Raw genomic sequence first — 18689 nt, forward strand, 5'->3', positions numbered from 1 at the left:
ACAGCAGCACACCCAGCCCCACAGAATTCTGACAGAAAGACTTCCAGTTACAATTCAAGGCCATAAATGCCAAGTAGTTAGTCAAGGCTGCTGGAGGAGAAAAGTTGGTGAGGAGCAAACTTGAGTGCACCACAAAAGGAGCTTTTAATAAGCATTGAAAAACTCATGATTCAATACAACAAATTTACATGGTTTCCCCCCACTCTCCCGAACCCACACAAAACACTTAGCATTCAGAAGCATTTTCTCTAAGCTGGAGACTCTAAGAACAATGCGGGAGGGTATGTATGCTCTCCTCAGGAAGCATTTCAGTCAGGACAATGGCGCAGAACTCACCGGGAGTAGACTGGCTAAGGAATGTGTATGAGTAATGCAGATCGGGTTAAAGGATCAGAAGCTCAATGGCTTGTTTTTCTCTTTTTCTACCTCTTCTCTTTCAGACAGAATTTTTCATTTTCCATTTTTGAAAACTTCTCCAAACAATGCGAAAGCACAGTTAGAAAAGCAGATAACGAGACGCTGTAAGTATTCACACACGCAGACTCAGGAAAGCTTCAGCCTGCAGTCTGTGGGCTCCGTATTGTTATTTGCTGCGACGATTTTCTTTTGATAAAAGTCTCGGTGAGAGGATGTTTGCGAGGTGTTTTCCTATAGTTTCAAACGGGAATGTTTTCCCCTTTGCAAGTGCCAGCTGGGCGTACGTGTTATCTTAGCTGTTTAAAAGAAAAGCAAAACGAAATGAAAAAAGTCTAAGAATGTAAGGGAGTTGTTGCCATAAACATTAATGTGCATAAAGTGACAGTTTGGTTTTTCAGGCATTTGGGTGTCACTGAGGGCTACTCTAAATGATGGCTTCGTCCAAAGTAACTGTCACTAGTCGTGCTCCACAAACTAATTGCAGACATGGCTTCCAAAGGCACCTACTTCCTGTCAGAGACCATACTCCAGAGTGTGGTGTTACTCTTTCACGAGTGTGTTCTAGTGTGTGTGCGTGCACATGCATGTGCTTGTATGGGAGGCCAGAGGTCACCTTGGATGTCCTTTTTCAGGAGCCATCTACTTGGTGTTCTGGAGATAAAATCTCTCCCTGAGACCCGGAGCTCACCACTGGCCTCTAAGCTGAGGGATCCTCAGCTCCACTTTCCCAGTGCCGGGTCCTCCGTGTGCACAGCAAGCGCTTCACCGATAACGCCACCTCTCCAGCTTTCGCAGTAATCTTAATGTCATCATTACCATACACTGGACGGCAGCTACATGTCCGTTCTACTTACTGACACCTAACATTTTTCTTGCTTTAAATGCTGACTGCCCTGGCATTTCACTTACCTTCCATTGTAAAAGAGCAGGCCTCAAAAGACGACCCTGTGTCCCTAAGACACGCTTATTATTATTCTTCCCATGTGCCCTGAAGGACTGCAAATCCAGATGTCCCTCTCAGATACTCTGCAGGTCTCTATTCTCTCTTCTCCTCCCCATCTCGGAGTGCTATGGAGATGTGTGGGGTGTGACGGGAAGACTTTGGACCTGGAGGTGTTTCAAAGGTGGATGTGACCTGGGCAGTAATGTTCTTGCAGCACAGAGCTGGACATGTGCCTTCTGGGGAGAGAAGCTCTGGACAGCACTTGTGCTTTCGGAGACATCTTTCCTCTCAGTGGGGAGCAACAGAAGTGAGACTCGACTTTCCGAACCAGCTTGAAGGGCATCATGGAGCAGCACCTAGGATGGGTGTCAGCCTCTCCCCTCCCTTTCTTTCCTTTGAGTCACCACTGTCTACCCTGTAATAGTCTTTCCCTGTGCATCCCTCTTTGTGTCTCTCAGTCTCCTTTCACGCGATTCCTCAGCAGCCATGTTGCTTTCTGCTTATACCCAGAAAGCCATTTCTAAGTACAGTCAGCTGTGGCACCAAGGGGTGGTTATGGGAAGAGACTTTAACCCGCCCTCAGTAACCATCATCAGCCCAGGCCCAGTCTTTCCAAATGAACAAAGCCTTTGAGCTCACTATGCTAAGAGGTTGCAAAGTCTACCTCACATGCGTCAAACTACCTGAAATTGGTGAATAATCTAAGTTACATTGCTTCTGGTGGAGTATCTGTTTTTGAAATATAGGTATTCCCATAGTGAGCTCAAACTCACTATGCAGTCAAAAATCACCTTGAATCTCTGATCCGCCTGCTTCTGGCCCCTGTATTCTGGGAATGTGGACATGCGCTCTCATAGCCAGTTCATCTGGAGCTGCATCCTGAGTCCAGGGCCCCATGCACACTGTGTGAGCACTCTGCAACCTGAGCTATGCCACCAGCCCCTCAAAGAACTTTTTCGATAAATGCAAAGTTCCACCAGACAGCCATTTTCCAGGCACCCCAAGCCTCACCTGTTCTTCACAAGAAAACACAATGTTCTCACCACTGTCGCTGACCCACCCCGCTGTACTCCTAAGACACCCCACCCCCAACACAGGTCTTTCTTTCTCAGCTGTCACTGGAGCACTGGTGTGATGGCTTCTGCCTCCTAAACCAATGTCCCTAAGTCTCTGAGTCCATTCACACTCCCTGAACCACCAGAATCTGCCTTTGTCGGTGGACAATGCTACCCCCTTGGGAGCCAGCCCAGGGGAAGATCTGCCAGACATAAGCCTAGCACGCCAAAGAGACCAAGGAGGGATGGTCACGTGGCCTCTTACTTAATTCATTAAGGAATCTTAAATTGGTTCCTCAAACAGGTGAGATGATTTGATAGGGCAAAGAGAATGGAAGAAATCAAGGCCACGATGGTTGGGATATCTGTATCCAGTTTTGCGTTACTATTCTGTATGAAGCATCTGCAGAACCTACTTGAAGAGCAGATTTATGGTCTCTGTGTCTCTACGTTTTGATCTGCATTTTTAACAAACACCCTGGTGGTTCACATAGACATTGATCCACACTTTGGAACCCACTGACTGAATGATGATCTGGGCTGAGAATGTGAAGGGGAAACCCTAACACTGTCCCCTAAGGGTCCTTGGGCACATCTCTACCTTCTTTTAGTATTGGTTATTTTCTTTATCTACATTTCAAATATTATCCCCCTTCCCAGTTTCCCCTCAGGAAACCCCCTATCCCATCCCTCCACCCCCTGCCTCCATGAGGGTGCTCTCCCACCCACCCACCCACCCACTTCATCCAGCCTCCCAACCCTGACATTCCCCTACACTGGTACATTGAGCCTTCAAAGTACCATGGGCCTCTCCTCCCAATGATGCCCAACAAGGCCATCCTCTGCTACATATGCTGCTGGAGCCATAGGTCGCTCCATGTGAACTCTTTGGTCTGTGGTTTAGTCCCTGGGAGCCCTAGGGGTTCTGGTTGGTTGATATTGTTGTTCTTCCTATGGAGTTACAAACCCCCTGTTACCCTCAGTCCTTTCTCTAACTCCTCCATTAGAGACCCCATTCTTAGTCCAATGGTTGGCTGCAAGCATCTGCCTCTGTGTTTGTCAGGCTCTGGCAGAGCTTCTCAAGAGATAGCTACATCAGGTTCCTGTCAGCATGCACCTCTTGGCATCCCCAATAGTGACTGGGTTTGATGACTGAATGTAGGATGGATTCCCAAGTGTGGTAGTCTCTGGATGGCCTTTTCTTCAGTCTCTGCTCCAAACTCCATATTTCCTCCTGTAAATATTTTGTTCCCCTTCTAAGAAGGACTGAAACATCTACACTTTGGTCTTCCTTCTTCTGGAGTTTCCTGTGGTCTGTGGATTGTATCAGGGATATTCTGAGCTTTGGGCTGATATCCAATTATCAGTGAGTGCATAACATGTCTGTCTTGTGTGATTGGCTTATCTCATTCAGGATGATATTTTCTAGTTCCATCCATTTACCTAAGTATTTGATGAAATCATTATTTTTAATAGCTGAATAGTACACCATTATATAAATGTACCATGCTTTCTGTATCCATTCCTCTGTTGAAGGACACCTGGGTTCTTTCCGGCTTCTGGCTATTATAAATAAGGCTGCTATGAACATAGTGGAACCTGTGTCTTTGTTATATGTTAGGGCATCTTTTGGGTATATGCCCAGGAGTGGTATAGCTGGATCCTCAGGTAGTACTATGTCCAATTTTCTGAGGAACCTCCAGACTGATTTCCAGAATGGTTGTACCAGTTCGCAATCCCACCAACAATGGAGGAGTATTCCTCTTTCTCCACATCCTTGCCAGCATCTGCTGTCACCTGAGTTTTTGATCTTAGCCATTCTCACTGGTGTGAGGTGGAATCTCAGGGTTGTTTTTTGATCTGCATTTCCCTGATGACTAAAAATGTTGAACATTTCTTTAGGTGTTTCTTAGCCATTTGATATTCCTCAGCTGAGAATTCTTTGTTTAGCTCTGTACCCCATTTTTAATAGGGTTATTTGGCTCTCTGGAGTCTAACTTCTTGAGTATTTTGTATATTTTGGATATTAGCCCTCTATCAGATGTAGGATTCATAAAGATCTTTTCCAAATCTGTTGATTGCCATTTGTCCTATTGACAGTGTCCTTTGCCTTACAGAAGCTTTGCAGTTTTATGAGGTCCCATTTGTCAATTCTTGATCTTAGAGCATAAGCCTTTGGAGTTCTGTTCAGGAAAAATTCCCCTGTGCCCATGTGTTCAAGGCTCTTCCCTATGTTCTCTTTTATTAGTTTCAGTTTATCTGCTTTTATGTGGAGGTCCTTGATCCACTTGGACTTAAGCTTTGTATAGGGCTATAAAATGGATCGATCTGCATTCTTCTAGATACTGACCTCCAGTTGAACCAGCACCATTTGTTGAAAATGCTTTCTTTTTTTCATCGGGTGGTTTTAACTCCTTTCTCAAAGATCAAGTGACCATACGTGTGTGGGTTCATTCCTGGGTCTTCAACTCTATTTCACTGATCTACCTGTCTGTCTGTACCAGTACCATACAGTTTTTATCACTATTGCTTTGAAATACTGCTGAATGGAGATTCCCCCAAGAAGTACTTTTATTGTTGAGGATACTTTTTTTCTATCCTGGGTTTTTTGTTATTCCAAATGAATTTGCAAATTGCTCTTTCCAACTCTATGAAGAATTGAGTTGGAATTTTGCTGGGGATTGCATTCAATCTGTAAATTGCTTTTGGCAAAAATGGCCATTTTTACTATATTAATCCTGCCAATCCATGAGCATGGGAGGTCTTTCGATTTCTTTCTTCAGAGACTTGAAGTTCTTGTCATACAGATCTTTCCCTTACTTGGTTAGAGTCACAACAAAGTATTTTATATTACTTGTTACAACTGTGAAGGATGTCATTTCCCTAATTTTTTTCTCAGCCTATTTATCCTTTTTAGTAGAGGAATGCTACTGATTTGTTTGAGTTAACTTTATATCCAGCCACTTTGCTGAAGTTGGTTATCAGCTGTAGGAGTTCTCTGGTGGAATTTTTGGTGTCTCTTAAGTATACTATCATACCATCTGCAAATAGTGATATTTTGACTTCTTTCTGTCCAATTTGTATCCCTTTGACCTCCTTTTGTTGTCTGATTGCTCTGGCTAGGACTTCGCGAACTATATTGAATAAGCAGGGAGAGAGTGGGCAGCCTTGTCTAGTCCCTGATTTTAGTGGGATTGCTTCATGTTTCTCTCCATTTAGTTTGATGTTGGCTACTGGTTTGCTGTATATCGCTTTTACTAAGTTTAGGTATGGGCCTTGAATTCCTGATCTTTCCTGGACTTTTACCATGAAGGGGTGTTGAATTTTGACAAATGCTTTCTCAGCATCGAATGCAATGATCATGTGGTATTTTTCTTTGAGTTTGTTTATATATTGGATTACGTTGATGGATTTCTGTATATTAAACCATCCGTGCATCCCTGGGATGAAGCCTACTTGATCCTGATAGATGATCCTTGTAATGTGCTCTTGGATTCAGTTTGCAAAATTTTTACTGAGTATTTTTTTGTGGATATTCATAAGGGAAATTGGTCTGAAGTTCTCTTTCTTTGTTGGGTCTTCGTGTAGTTTAGGTATAAGCATAATTGTGCCTTCAAAGAATTAATTGGGTAGTGTTCCTTCTGTTTCTGTTTTGTGGAATAGTTTACAGAGTATTAGTATTAGGTCTTCTTTGAAAGTCCAATAGATTTTGCACTAAACCCATCTGTCCCTGGGTTTCTTTTTGGTTGGGAGACTTTTAATAACTGCTTCTATTTCATTAGGAGTTATGGGACTGTTTAGATGGCTTATCTGATCCTGATTTATCTTTGGTACCTGGTATCTGTCTGGAAAATTGTCCATTTCATCCAGATTTTCCAGTTTTGTTGAGTATAGATTTTGTAGTAGTATCTGATAATTTTTGAATTTCCTCATAATTCTGTTGTGTCTCTCTTTTCATTTCGAATTTTATTAATTTGGATACTCTCTGTGTGCTCTCTGGTTAATCTGACAAAGGATTTATCTGTCTTATTGATTTTCTCAAAGAACCAGCTTCTGGTTTTGTTGGTTCTTTGTATAGGTCTTTTTGTTCTTACTTGGTTAATTTTGGCCCTGAGTTAAATTATTTTCTGCCAGTCTACTCCTCTTGGGTGTATTTGCTTCTTTTTGTTCTAGAGCTTTTAGGTGTGCTGTCAAGGTGCTAGTGTATGCTCTTTCCAGTTTCTTTTTGGAGGAACTCAGAGCTATGAAATTTCCTCTTAGCACTGCTTTCATTGTGTCCCATAAGTTTGGGTATTTTTGCGCCTTAGTTTTTATTAAATTTTGAAAAGTATTTAATTTCTTCATTTCTTCCTTGACAAAGTTATCATTGAGTAGAGAGTTATTCAGTTTCCATGTGTATGTGGGCTTCCTGGGTGTTTTTTTTTGTTGTTGTTGTTGTTTTTTTGTTGTTGTTGTTTTTTGTTTTTTGTTTTTTTGTTTTTTTGTTTTTTTGGCTGTTGTTGTTATTGAAGACCAGTCTTCAATGTTAACCAGATCTGATAGAATGCAAGGGATTATTTCAATCTTCTTATATCTGTTGAAGCATTTTTTGTGACCTTTTATATGGGCAATTTTGGAGAAGGTGCCATGAGTTGCTGAGAAGAAGGTATATTATTTTAGGATGAAATGTTCTATAGATATCTGTTAACAACATTTGGTTCATAACTTCTGTTAGGTTCACTGTGTCTCTATTTAGTTTCTATTTCCATGATCTGCCCATTGATGACAGTGGGGTGCTGAAGTTTCTAACTATTGTGTGAGGTGCAATGTGTGCTTTGAGCTTTATTTAGTAAAGCTACTTTTATGAATGTGGGTGCCCTTGCATTTGGAGCATAGATATTCAGAATTGAGAGTTCATCTTGGTAAAATTTTTCTTTGATGAGTATTAAGTGTCCTTCCTTATCTTTTTGATAACTTTTGGTTGAAAATCTACTTTATTTGATAAAACAATGTCCACTCCAGCTTGTTTCTTGGGGCCATTTGCTTGGAAAATTTTTTCCAAGCCTTTTACTTTAAACAAGTGTCTGTCTTTGTCACTGAGGTGCATTTCCTGTATGCAGCAAAATGTTGGGTCCTGTTTACATATCCAGTCTGTTAGCCTATGTAATTTTATTGGGGAATTGAGTCCATTGATGGTAAGAGATATTAAAGAAAAGTGATTGTTGCTTCCTGTTCTATTTGTTGTTAGAGGTGGAATTGTTTGTGTGGCTCTCTTCTTTGCGTTTGTTAAAAGAAGATTGCTTTCTTGCTTTTTCTAGGTTGTAGTTACCCTCCTTGTGTTACAGTTTTCCCTTTATTATCCTTTGTAGGGCTGGATTTATGTGAAGATATTGTGTAAATTTGTTTTTGTCATGGAATACTTGGTTTCTCCATCTATGTTAATTGAGTTTTGCTGGATATAGTATCCTGGGCTGGCATTTGTGTTCTCTTAGGGTCTGTATGACATCTGCCCAGGATATGACTTTCATAGTCTCTGGTGAGAAGTCTGGTGTAATTCTGATAGGTCTGCCTTTATATGTTACTTGACCTTTTCCCTTACTGCTTTTAGTATTCTTTGTTTTGTGCATTTGGTGTTTTATTATGTGACGGAAGGAGTTTCTTTTCTGGTCCAATCTATTTGAAGTTCTGTAGGCTTCTTGTATATTTATGGGCATCTCTTTCTTTAGGTTAGGGAAGTTTTCTTCTATAATTCTGTTGAAGATATTTACTGGCCCTTTAAGTTGGGAGTCTTCTCTTTCTTCTAAACCTATTATCCTTAGGTTTGGTCCTCTCATTGTGTCCTGGATTTCCTGTATGTTTTGCGTTAGGAGATTTTCGCATTTTGCATTTTCTTTGACTGTTATGTCAATATTTTCTCTGGTATCTTTTGCCCCTGAGATTCTCTCCTCTATCTCTTGTATTCTGTTGGTGATGCTTGCATCTATGGCTCCTAATCTCTTTCCTAAGTTTTCTATCTCCAAGGTTGTCTCCCTTTGTGATTTTTTTTTACTGTTTCTATTTCCATTTTTAGATCCTGGATGCTTTTGCTCAATTCCTTCATCTGTTTGGTTGTGTTTTCCTGTAATTTTTTTTAAAAAGATTTTTGTTTTTTCTCTTTTAGGGCTTCTACCTGTTTGCCTGTGTTCTCCTGTATTTCTTGAAGAGAATTATTTATGTCCTTCTTAAAGTCATCATCATCATCATGAGATATGATTTTAAATACAAATCTTGCCTTTCTGGTGTGATGGGGTATCCAGGACTTGCTATAGTGGGAGAACTGGGTTCCGATGATGCCAAGTAGCCTTTGTTTCTGTTTCTTATCTTCTCGTGCTTGCCTTTCACCATTGGTTATCTCTAGTGCTACCTGTCCCTGATGTTTCTGACTGCGCCTGTTCCTCCTGGGATCCGGTTGTGTCAGAACTCCTCCGAGTCCAGCTGTCTCTGGGATCCTATCATTCTGGGATCCTGGGATCCTGAGATCCTGGGAGTGTCAGAGCTCCTGGGAGTCTAGCTGCCTCTGGGATCCTGAAATCCTGGTGTGACTAAGCTCCTGAGATCTTGTTCTGTCAGAGTTTCTGGGAGTCAAACTTTTTCAGGGTGTTGCAGTAGTAGGTAGGGAGCCAGAGCCCTGGGTTTGCTCTGGGCACAGTGAAAGCTGGAAGGAACCTGTGCCTCTGGCTGGGTGGGGGTTTGGGTTTCACTGGTTCCTGTGGAGGTCCCAGTTACGCTGGGTGTTGGGAAAGATGTTATGGCCTCAACTGTGATCTCGAGTCTGCCAGAGGGCCAGTGCTCCTGGTTATGTCCGATGTCCTGAGAGTCGAGCTTCCTCTGTGATCCTGTGATCCTGTGATCCTGGGCATTTTAGAGCACCTGGGAGTCAGGCTTCCTCTGGGTGTTGTGGGAGTAGGTGCAGAGCCAGCACCCAAGGTCTGCTCGGGGCACTAGTTCAGACAGGAAGGAACCCATGCCACTGGCTGGGCAGGAGTTCCTGTGTCCCTGGATCCTGTGAGACCCAGTTACTCCAGATGTTGGGGCAGATGTTGTGGCCTCTCCTGTGATCCTAGTTAGGGTCTTATAGCTGTGAACAGACACCATGACCAATGCAAGTTTTACAAGGACAATGGTTAATTCAGGCTGGATTACAGGTTCAGAGGTTCAGTCCATTATCATCAAGACGGAAGCATGGCAGTGTCCAGGCAGGCATGGTGCAGGAGGAGCTGAGAGTTGTACATCTTCAAATGATGGAAGCCAGGAACAGACTCTATCTCTACCTACTTTAATCTTGGTTCCCTTTCTAACCATACAAGGTTAGAATCAGATGATCTATAAGCACTAATATTAAGGAGGATTCATTTTCTTATTAATTTTTTATAACTACCATCTTCTGGAAAACTAACAATATGACAGTATATTCATGTAAATAAGACTAATAAGTGTGTTGCTTAAAGTTGTTTAATAGTAGAACAGATGAGGTTTCTCTGCCGTCATCTGTGGGGACACAGCTCTTCACAGATCTGAATCCTGCTACAGGATTTTCACATTGTTCTTCCTCTAGTACTGAAGGCCTCAGATATTTTCTCTCATCAATTCAGAGAATAGGTACAACTTCCAAGTATAGAACATGAAAGTCTTTGAGAGTAGGGAAAGATACTTTTTAAAATACATTTTTATTAACTCTTTGGGAATTTCTTATATCATATTCACACACACACACACAGCAAAATCTTCCTATATTTACCTCCCATCTTCCCACCCCTCCTAACTTCATGTCTTCTATTTTTAAATAACTCACTGAGTACAATATGCCCTGCCCACACACTCAAAAGTGTGGAGCTAACCACTGAGAGTATGACTGGCCTACCAGGAGCCACTCTCAAGAAAAGGGACTCTCCCTTCCAGAGAAGCCTCTAACTGTCAATAGATCATCAGGAGTCTGGGCTTGTGAGCTTTTTCCACTTCGTACTGGCATGTGGCTGGCTTGATCTTGTGCACATCTTAAGCAGAGACTGCAGCTGCTATAAGTTTATGAGTGTAGCAGAGAACCTAGTCTTGTGGAGAGGGGTAGATAGATCAACGTTTTATGACTAAGCCTACCACTAACTAACACTTATTCTCTGACTTTTGACCAATTGTAAACTTCTGCATTAATTGTCATTCACTGCACAAAGCAACTTCTTTAATCAAGACTGAGAGCTGCACTAAATGGGCATAGAGATTGAATTTAAATGGTAGTTGGACACTATGTCCACTTAGAAAAATAATGGTAGTAGTTCACACCACAATATAAATGTTCCACATATATATGGCACCACAATCATATGTTCTAGCCAGATTTATAGTACCTGGCATGCATTTCCTTATAGAGTGTGTCTAAATTCAATCAGAAGTTGGTTACCCCTCTAACAGTTGAACCACTATCGCATCTGTGGGTATATCTTTCCAAACAGGTCATTATTATAATTCACAGGGTTCACAGATGAGTAAGACTATTAATGGCTTGTTTTTTCCCATCAACCTACAAAACACCTTCCTGAAAGCTGACCAGTATTAAGGAAGCTACCCTCATCATTCCTGGAAGGGAAAGATATTTTAATGAAAGAAATTCTATGGAAAAAATATACTTGAAATGGCCTTTCCAGAAAATTATCCCATTTGTCCAACTTACAAAATTTCATATTAACAGTTATCAGGGGGTTTTTTTATTGTCAGTTTTGACAAAGTCAAAACTTACTGGTCCCGTGTTCATCATCAAATATATGCTCAATATTGCCATACACTATAAATGCCTTCCAGATGCAGGGCTTCCCTATAGTCTGGATTTACTGACTCCACAAAGACTTATTGAATAGAACCAAAACTTTGCTAGGTGCCTGACTTCAGAAATAAGATCTTGATCTTAGTAGAGTTCTTGTCTTGCAAACATGAATACCTGAATTTGATTTCCAGGACCCACATTTAAAAAAAAAAAAAACAGACAGATGTAGTCAATAATCTTGTAGTCCCAGTGATAGACAGTCAGAGACAAGCCAGCCAGCCTAGCCTCCTTGGTAACCTCCAGGTGAATGAAAGATCCCATCTCAAGTAACAAAGGTTGAAAGTTGCCTGAGGAATGGCATGCATCATTCTTCTCTGTCCTACATGAACACTCATGCACATACACAAACACACACACACACACACACACACACACACACACACACACACACGCATCCCAAAACTAAGAATCAGCCAAACATGAGGATTCATATCTATAATCTAACACTTGGGAGACAGGATCAAGAGTTTAAGGTCAGCCTTGGCTGTGTAGCAAGTTTAAGGTCAGCCTGGGCTGTATGGGATCCTGTCTCAAAACTAAGATAACATTCAACAAAACAAACATATCTATTGGTAAAATTGTGTTGATCACTAAGTGTGACTCTAACAGAGAAAAGGGATAATAAAGTTTATGGTAAGAAGGAGCAAGAATAACTTTCTTGAGGAACATGTCTTTCAGGGTGAGGGAGAATTTACCAGAGAGAGAGAGAGAGAGAGAGAGAGAGAGAGAGAGAGAGAGAGAGAGAGAGAGAGAGAGAAAAACAAACATTCCAGAAATAGGCAGAACTCAGACTAAGCAAAGCCTTGAGGCTCATCAAAAGAAATGTGAATTTTATCACATAGGCATGGAGAATGGTTGAGTCGGATAAGCAGAATTCAGAATTCTGTTCTGGAAAAACATTTCCAGGAGGTTGGAAGGGAAGAGAACTAAAATCGGATAAAGGCTGTCAAGGAAAAAGAATCAATAGATGTGCCCCTAAGAGCGTATTGTATGCAGACCAGGAACAGGCTCGCACCCTGAGGAGTATGGAGTTCATCCTTTTGTCTGCGGTCCCTGTTCCTCTCCCTCATCTGCTCTTGTTTCCTAGTTCCCATTTGGAACACTGAATTACCCAGGGACTTCAGGGCAAACAAATCCCCACCAGTTGACGATTCTCAATGCTGCAAACCATCCAATCCCACTGTGTGCTACTGCAATCAGCTTGGTAGCAATCTGGTTGGTAACTAAATAAGATAAATAGCTAAGAAAATGCCAAGAAAGGATTTTGTAAGTTTAGCATGTATATATTATGTCTCTAAACTTGTTCTTCTAAGAAAATCATTCTTTGTAAACAGCTTCATTAAGTCTTTGCGTCCGTGTGTTAAGTAGATATATTTTATAGTGTCTAGATAGCTTTTCATTTTCTTTTGAAGAAATTACATCAAATGAGATAATTTAACAAGTAGATGTAAGGCTAAGGCCATGATGGCTTTGTTTTCTTTTGTTTCTTAGGCTTTAAAAGCCCTCTAAGGATTCTTGGATTTCTTTTAATACTTAGAGTCGTGGGAACCTCTTATGCTTCCCTCAAGCCAATGTTTGTCTTACAGTTATTCCGCCATCTTTGAGGAGAATGAACTCAGTGGCTGGGATTATGATTACGGCTTCTGTTCACCCAAGACACTCCAATGTGCTCCAGAACCAGATGCTTTCAACCCCTGTGAAGATATTATGGGCTATGCCTTCCTTAGGGTCCTGATTTGGCTGATTAATATACTAGCCATCTTTGGCAACCTGACAGTCCTCTTTGTTCTCCTGACCAGTCGTTATAAACTGACAGTGCCCCGCTTCCTCATGTGTAACCTCTCCTTTGCAGACTTTTGCATGGGGCTCTACCTGCTGCTCATTGCCTCCGTGGACTCCCAAACAAAAGGCCAGTACTATAACCACGCCATAGACTGGCAGACAGGGAGCGGCTGCAGTGCAGCTGGCTTCTTTACTGTGTTTGCCAGTGAACTCTCTGTCTATACCCTGACGGTTATCACCCTGGAAAGGTGGCACACCATCACCTACGCTGTACAGCTAGACCAAAAGCTAAGACTGAGGCACGCCATCCCAATTATGCTCGGAGGATGGCTCTTTTCTACTCTGATCGCCACGATGCCCCTTGTGGGTATCAGCAATTACATGAAGGTCAGCATCTGCCTCCCCATGGATGTGGAATCCACTCTGTCCCAAGTCTACATATTATCCATCTTAATCCTCAACGTGGTGGCCTTCGTCGTCATCTGTGCTTGCTACATTAGGATCTACTTTGCAGTTCAAAATCCAGAGCTGACGGCTCCTAACAAGGACACAAAAATTGCTAAGAAGATGGCCATCCTCATCTTCACAGACTTCACGTGCATGGCGCCCATCTCTTTCTTTGCCATCTCGGCTGCCTTCAAAGTGCCCCTTATCACTGTCACCAACTCGAAAATCTTACTGGTCCTTTTTTATCCTGTCAATTCTTGTGCCAATCCATTTCTGTATGCGATCTTCACGAAGGCGTTTCAGAGAGATTTCCTTCTGCTGCTGAGCCGATTCGGCTGCTGTAAACGCCGGGCGGAGCTTTACAGAAGGAAGGAATTTTCTGCATATACCTCCAACTGCAAAAATGGCTTCCCAGGAGCAAGTAAGCCATCCCAGGCTACCCTGAAGTTGTCCACAGTGCACTGTCAACAGCCCACACCACCGAGAGCGTTAACTCACTAGCATTACAAAATTGTGCCTAAATATGTTTTTTAAAAAGGTGTTTTAGAAAAATTTTTATCCTTAGGCACTTCAGGAGAATTGTACCTGCTTCAGAGGATGGCCTATAACACTTGGTCGCATAAGTTTCAGGAAGGTTTAGAAATTTTTATAATAATTTAGGCAGAATAATTTTTTGTTGAATCTAATACTAAGGAAATCTAAGTTGTCATTTTTCACGTCTCTGACATTTTTCATTTCAATCTTGTGATTTACATTGTAATCTCCAAATATATTACTTCATAGAAGATTGAAAATTTAAACTGGTCTTTGTCCTCAGATGGTTTGATAAATATATTCAAGAGATGCCCTGTGCAGTGTGACTGCTAGCCTTGCATGGTAAATAGAAGTTTCTTAGCCATATTCCACGTGCTTCACACTAGGAGGCACAGATGCAAACTGTTTACATCAGTGCAAGGAATTCTATTAGACAGCTCTATTCTAGAGACTTCTATTTCCCATTTACACTCTGCTTAACTTTCCATCTGAAGGCACATGCTGCATACTTGTTTGGCTTACAGATCATGAGTACCTCATGGCCAGGAGCCCATCTCAGCCCATTTTGTTCCTCGTCTATCTCAGGATCTTGGAAAGGCTACACAGCAAGCATGCCTAGCCAGTTAAACTCCCTAAATCTACACAGGAAAATATTTCTACCACCTTAGCATATTGTTTTTGAAGATTACATGCTTTCTGTATTTTGCCCCCCTCCTAGTATCCCTTCCCAGAGTTCTTCACCCTGTGCCCCCTCCTCTTTGCCTCTGAGAGGGTACCCCTCCCCCAGGAATATCCCCTTCCCTGGGACATCAAGTCTCTGTAAGATTAGGCACATCTTCTCCCACTGAGACCAGACAGGGCAGTCCTCTGCTCCATGTGCTGGGGGCCTCGGACCAGCCCATGTATGCTCTTTGGTTGATGGCTTCATCTCTGAGAGCTCCCAGGTGCCAGGGTTAGTTGACACTGTTGGTTTTCCTGTGGGGTTGCCATCCCTTGAGTTCCTTCAGTCCTTCCCCTAACTTTCCCATGGGGTACTATTCGCTCACATTATTCTGTCCTTTGCAGTTTATTGGGAAATACAGCCAGTGTTTGCCAGAAGCACTTGTTCCTACAGTTGACTCCTGAAGGACAAGCAGCCGATGGGTCTAATTGCAGAGCTCTCGTTGGCTCCTTTGCCTTTTTGATGGAAAGTTCATTACATATGCAGCATCTCAGCGAGTGTATCACATAATCTCACCAACTGAATCTCAGAAAACCCTACAGTTCAGATGTCATCAATCTTATATAAGAAAAAACCCATCACCGTTTTTGAAAGTACTGAAAACTAGTAAAAGATTCACTCTCAGAGCTTACTCACAAAGCCTAGCCTCTTTAATGATTCTCAGACTGAAAAAAAAAATTCTTTTCTGAGTTACTTTGGATTGAAATACACCAAAAATAGATTACACTGATACTCAAACAAATAATTATTGGAGAGGTAGGTTTTGTTATTTAAAAGCTTATATACATTCAAAGTTCCTTAAGTTTTTCCAATATTTTATTATGAACATTTTCAAATATACAGAAATGTTGAAGAAACTATGTAGTGAACACCTATATATCACCACTTACAGCAAGCAATATTTTATTATATTGACTTTCATATATTACTATGCAATTATCTGTTATTTATGTTGATCAATATGTCTTATATTTTGATATTTTAAAGTAATTTACAGGTATAAGTCTTACACAAGAGTATAGACTGTATGCGCCCATGTATATGAACTTTAGTACTCATATTCACCAAGTATAATATATAATATTTATTTGCATTTTAGGTATAATTTACATGAAAAGGAATGAGCAAATCTTAGTGTGCCACTTGAGTTTTGAGAACAGCATGCACCTATGTGAGCCACACTGTGTCAGGATTTAGTACAGTTACAGTTAGAGAGCTTCTCATTGCGCATGATGGCTGGTAGTCTCCACAGACTAGAGTTTCCTGTCCTAGGTGGCATAAGTGCCCACTCCTAAGCTAGCACTGAGAGAACTGTCGAATCTGTCCTCAGACCTATTCATTCTTCTGCTAGTTTCTTCATGAAGCAAATGGACTCAGTGACCCTTCCCAAAGCCATTCCTTTCCACTGCCATGATGGCGCCCTTCTCTAATGGATTACACGTCTTAAGAGATCTCTTCTGTGTGAAACAAAGAACATTGTAGGGCTCTGGTGCCCGGTGCCCTTCACAGCGATCTCTGGTCGGGCTAGGAGCTCAGGTTCGGGGGAGGGGGAAAGAACTCAGGCAGGGGGAGGGGACTGCTTCTGCTGCCCCCCCCACCGGTACTTTTCCTTTGTGCGGCTGCCACTTGGGTTGCTTGACAGGGCTGAGCCAGCAGGGGACTAACTAGCCGGCCAGGGGTGTCGGGGAGCTTCTGGCAGCGATTTCGGGAGAGTGGATCTCTTCCTGAAGCGGTGGTGTTACAGCTCTTATGACAGAAGCTCTCAGACGATGGAATATTCCCTGCGCACCTTTAATTCTGAACATAATAGTTAAATAGGTTTTTGGATGGGTCAGTGTCTGACAGCAGGTACTTCCTATTGGTTTGGCCTGAGAGCTTAGGAAGACCTCATCTACATATTCAGGGCGTGGGCCTGTCTCTATGACTGATCTGTCTTCAGCCTATGTGACCTGTGGTCACATCCTCACCTGTGGAGGAGGGGCTTGGAGCACTGCTTTATGTGACTAGTCTGTCTCAAATCTCTCTACATGGGTTTGTGGGGGGCTACAGCTAGCGACACCCTGATCTGAGAGGCTGGGAATGTGCCTGCCATCAGGGGTCCCCCAGGGATTCAACCTGTCTCGACCAGGAATCAGGGTACCTTTCACTGCCTGTCACCCCACAGAATATGATAAATGTATAACCTACCACAGACTCTCTACAGACTTCTTTAGCCTGCACATCTTTGTGCTGCATGTGTACTACATGCATGATGCCTGGTGCCCACAGATGCCCTGGAATTGGAAAGTTGTGAGCACTGTGTGAGAGTGCTAGAAATCAAACCGTGCTCCTTCGGGAGAGTAATTGGTGCTCTTAACCACGGAGCGATTTCCGCATCTCCTTTAGACTTCTTGAGCATTTTTCTATACCACTTTTTCCCTTTTCTAGAAAAGAAATAGGGATATTAGTTAGCAATACAAACCCATTCTTATTTCACCTATGTTAGGAAGATAAACTATTTTCTTTTAACACATCTGTTTTTCAACCTGCTTCATTTTTATAACTGAAATATAAAACTGCCTTTGTTAAGAAGTATTTCATGTTCAAAATATCTAGAATGTGTGTTACTATTCTGTATAATCTCTAATGGCTAAATCATAAACGCTCAATAAATCCAAATCTCTTTCTTGTATTTTCTCACCATGTTAGATATTATTGTAAGTCAACTGCAAAATGCCTTAAAAAGATTAATCAACCTGGAATAAATCATCTAAACTTATAAAAAATAACTTTAAATACATTGGTTTTTGGTTCTTGGCTTACCACATTTGTTATAAAGGGCTTGCTTTTACTTTTCTTAATGTACTAAGTCCAAATATAAATTAAGAACCTTTCCCACAAAGTTTTTCAATTACTAGGCTCATATAAGAAATAATCTTTTCTGGGCTGGGAAGATGACTCAGTTGATAAAGTGCTTGCCATACCAGCATGAGGACCTGGGTTCAGAACTCCAGCACCCACATAAAAACAGGGAGTAGAAATGTGCATCTGTAATCCCAGCATTGATTAAGAGATGTGGACAGAGAAAAATTTCTCTAGTTCATTGATCCACCAGCCTAGCAGAATCGATAAACTCCAGATTCAATGAGAGACCTTGCTTCAAAAACTAAGGTGAGAGAGATCGAGGAAGCACTCAATGCTGACATCTGACTTCCATTCAGGCACTTGTATATATGCTCATCTGTTCTTTCCTCCCCCCACTCTCTCTGTCTCTCTCATATATACCACATGCACGAAAATTTTCCTCAAAATGGGTGGTCAATTACCTACGGTCAACCAGCCTTAAAATATTAGATGAAAAACTCCAGAAATAAGCAATTGTCACAGTTTTGGTTGACTACTTTCCTGCATGGTACAATAAAATCATATCACCACAATCAATCACACGAGGACTCAACCATGGTTTTATCCAGCGTACCTATACTGTACTGTCTATCACTAAGCAGTCGCCTTGGTTATCAGTTTCTCTGTCACAATATCACATCCAAATGACCTTCATTTTACTTAGTGCCAAGACAACATGTAACTGTGCTGGTGCAAAAGTGGCTCTAACACAGCAGTGAACTCCTCCGCTATGTAGTATTGAACACATGTAGAGAGAGGCACTGTCATGACTTCAAGCACACACCCTTGAGATGCACTATCCCTGAATAAGGATGACTTACTGCATTTCCAAGTAATATTTTTCCCTGTGAGTTATAGTTTATAGGCTTCCTGTTTGTAGTTTGGATTTCTAGTTATAAATCACGGTGTTCCCAGTTGACCTAGAAAATATTTACATGGGAAACTGTGTGACATTAACCTGCTGGAGTATGAGTTAAAATAAAAGTCTTGCTGAATCCCTCCCCAATACCATAGCTGGCTGTTGCTCTTCTCTCCAAACTTCCCAGTTCCTTCACAGAACTTAAATGGCAAACT

General features: G+C 41.8%; 1 protein-coding gene across 1 annotated transcript in view; it reads left to right on the plus strand.

The window, feature by feature from the left end:
- The window catches only part of Lhcgr (luteinizing hormone/choriogonadotropin receptor), a 59938-nt gene extending 42447 nt beyond the window's left edge, over window positions 1-17491 (plus strand). Inside the window, exons 10-11 of the mRNA XM_032908606.1 lie at window positions 441-521; window positions 12835-17491. Coding sequence (XP_032764497.1) covers window positions 441-521; window positions 12835-13978 — 1225 coding nt within the window. The 3' untranslated portion in view covers window positions 13979-17491. The remainder of the gene's footprint in view (window positions 1-440; window positions 522-12834) is intronic.
- Window positions 17492-18689: the final 1198 nt, after the last annotated feature.

Source organism: Rattus rattus, chromosome 7 (genome assembly GCF_011064425.1).
Source record: "Rattus rattus isolate New Zealand chromosome 7, Rrattus_CSIRO_v1, whole genome shotgun sequence".
Taxonomy (NCBI): Eukaryota; Metazoa; Chordata; class Mammalia; order Rodentia; family Muridae; genus Rattus; species Rattus rattus.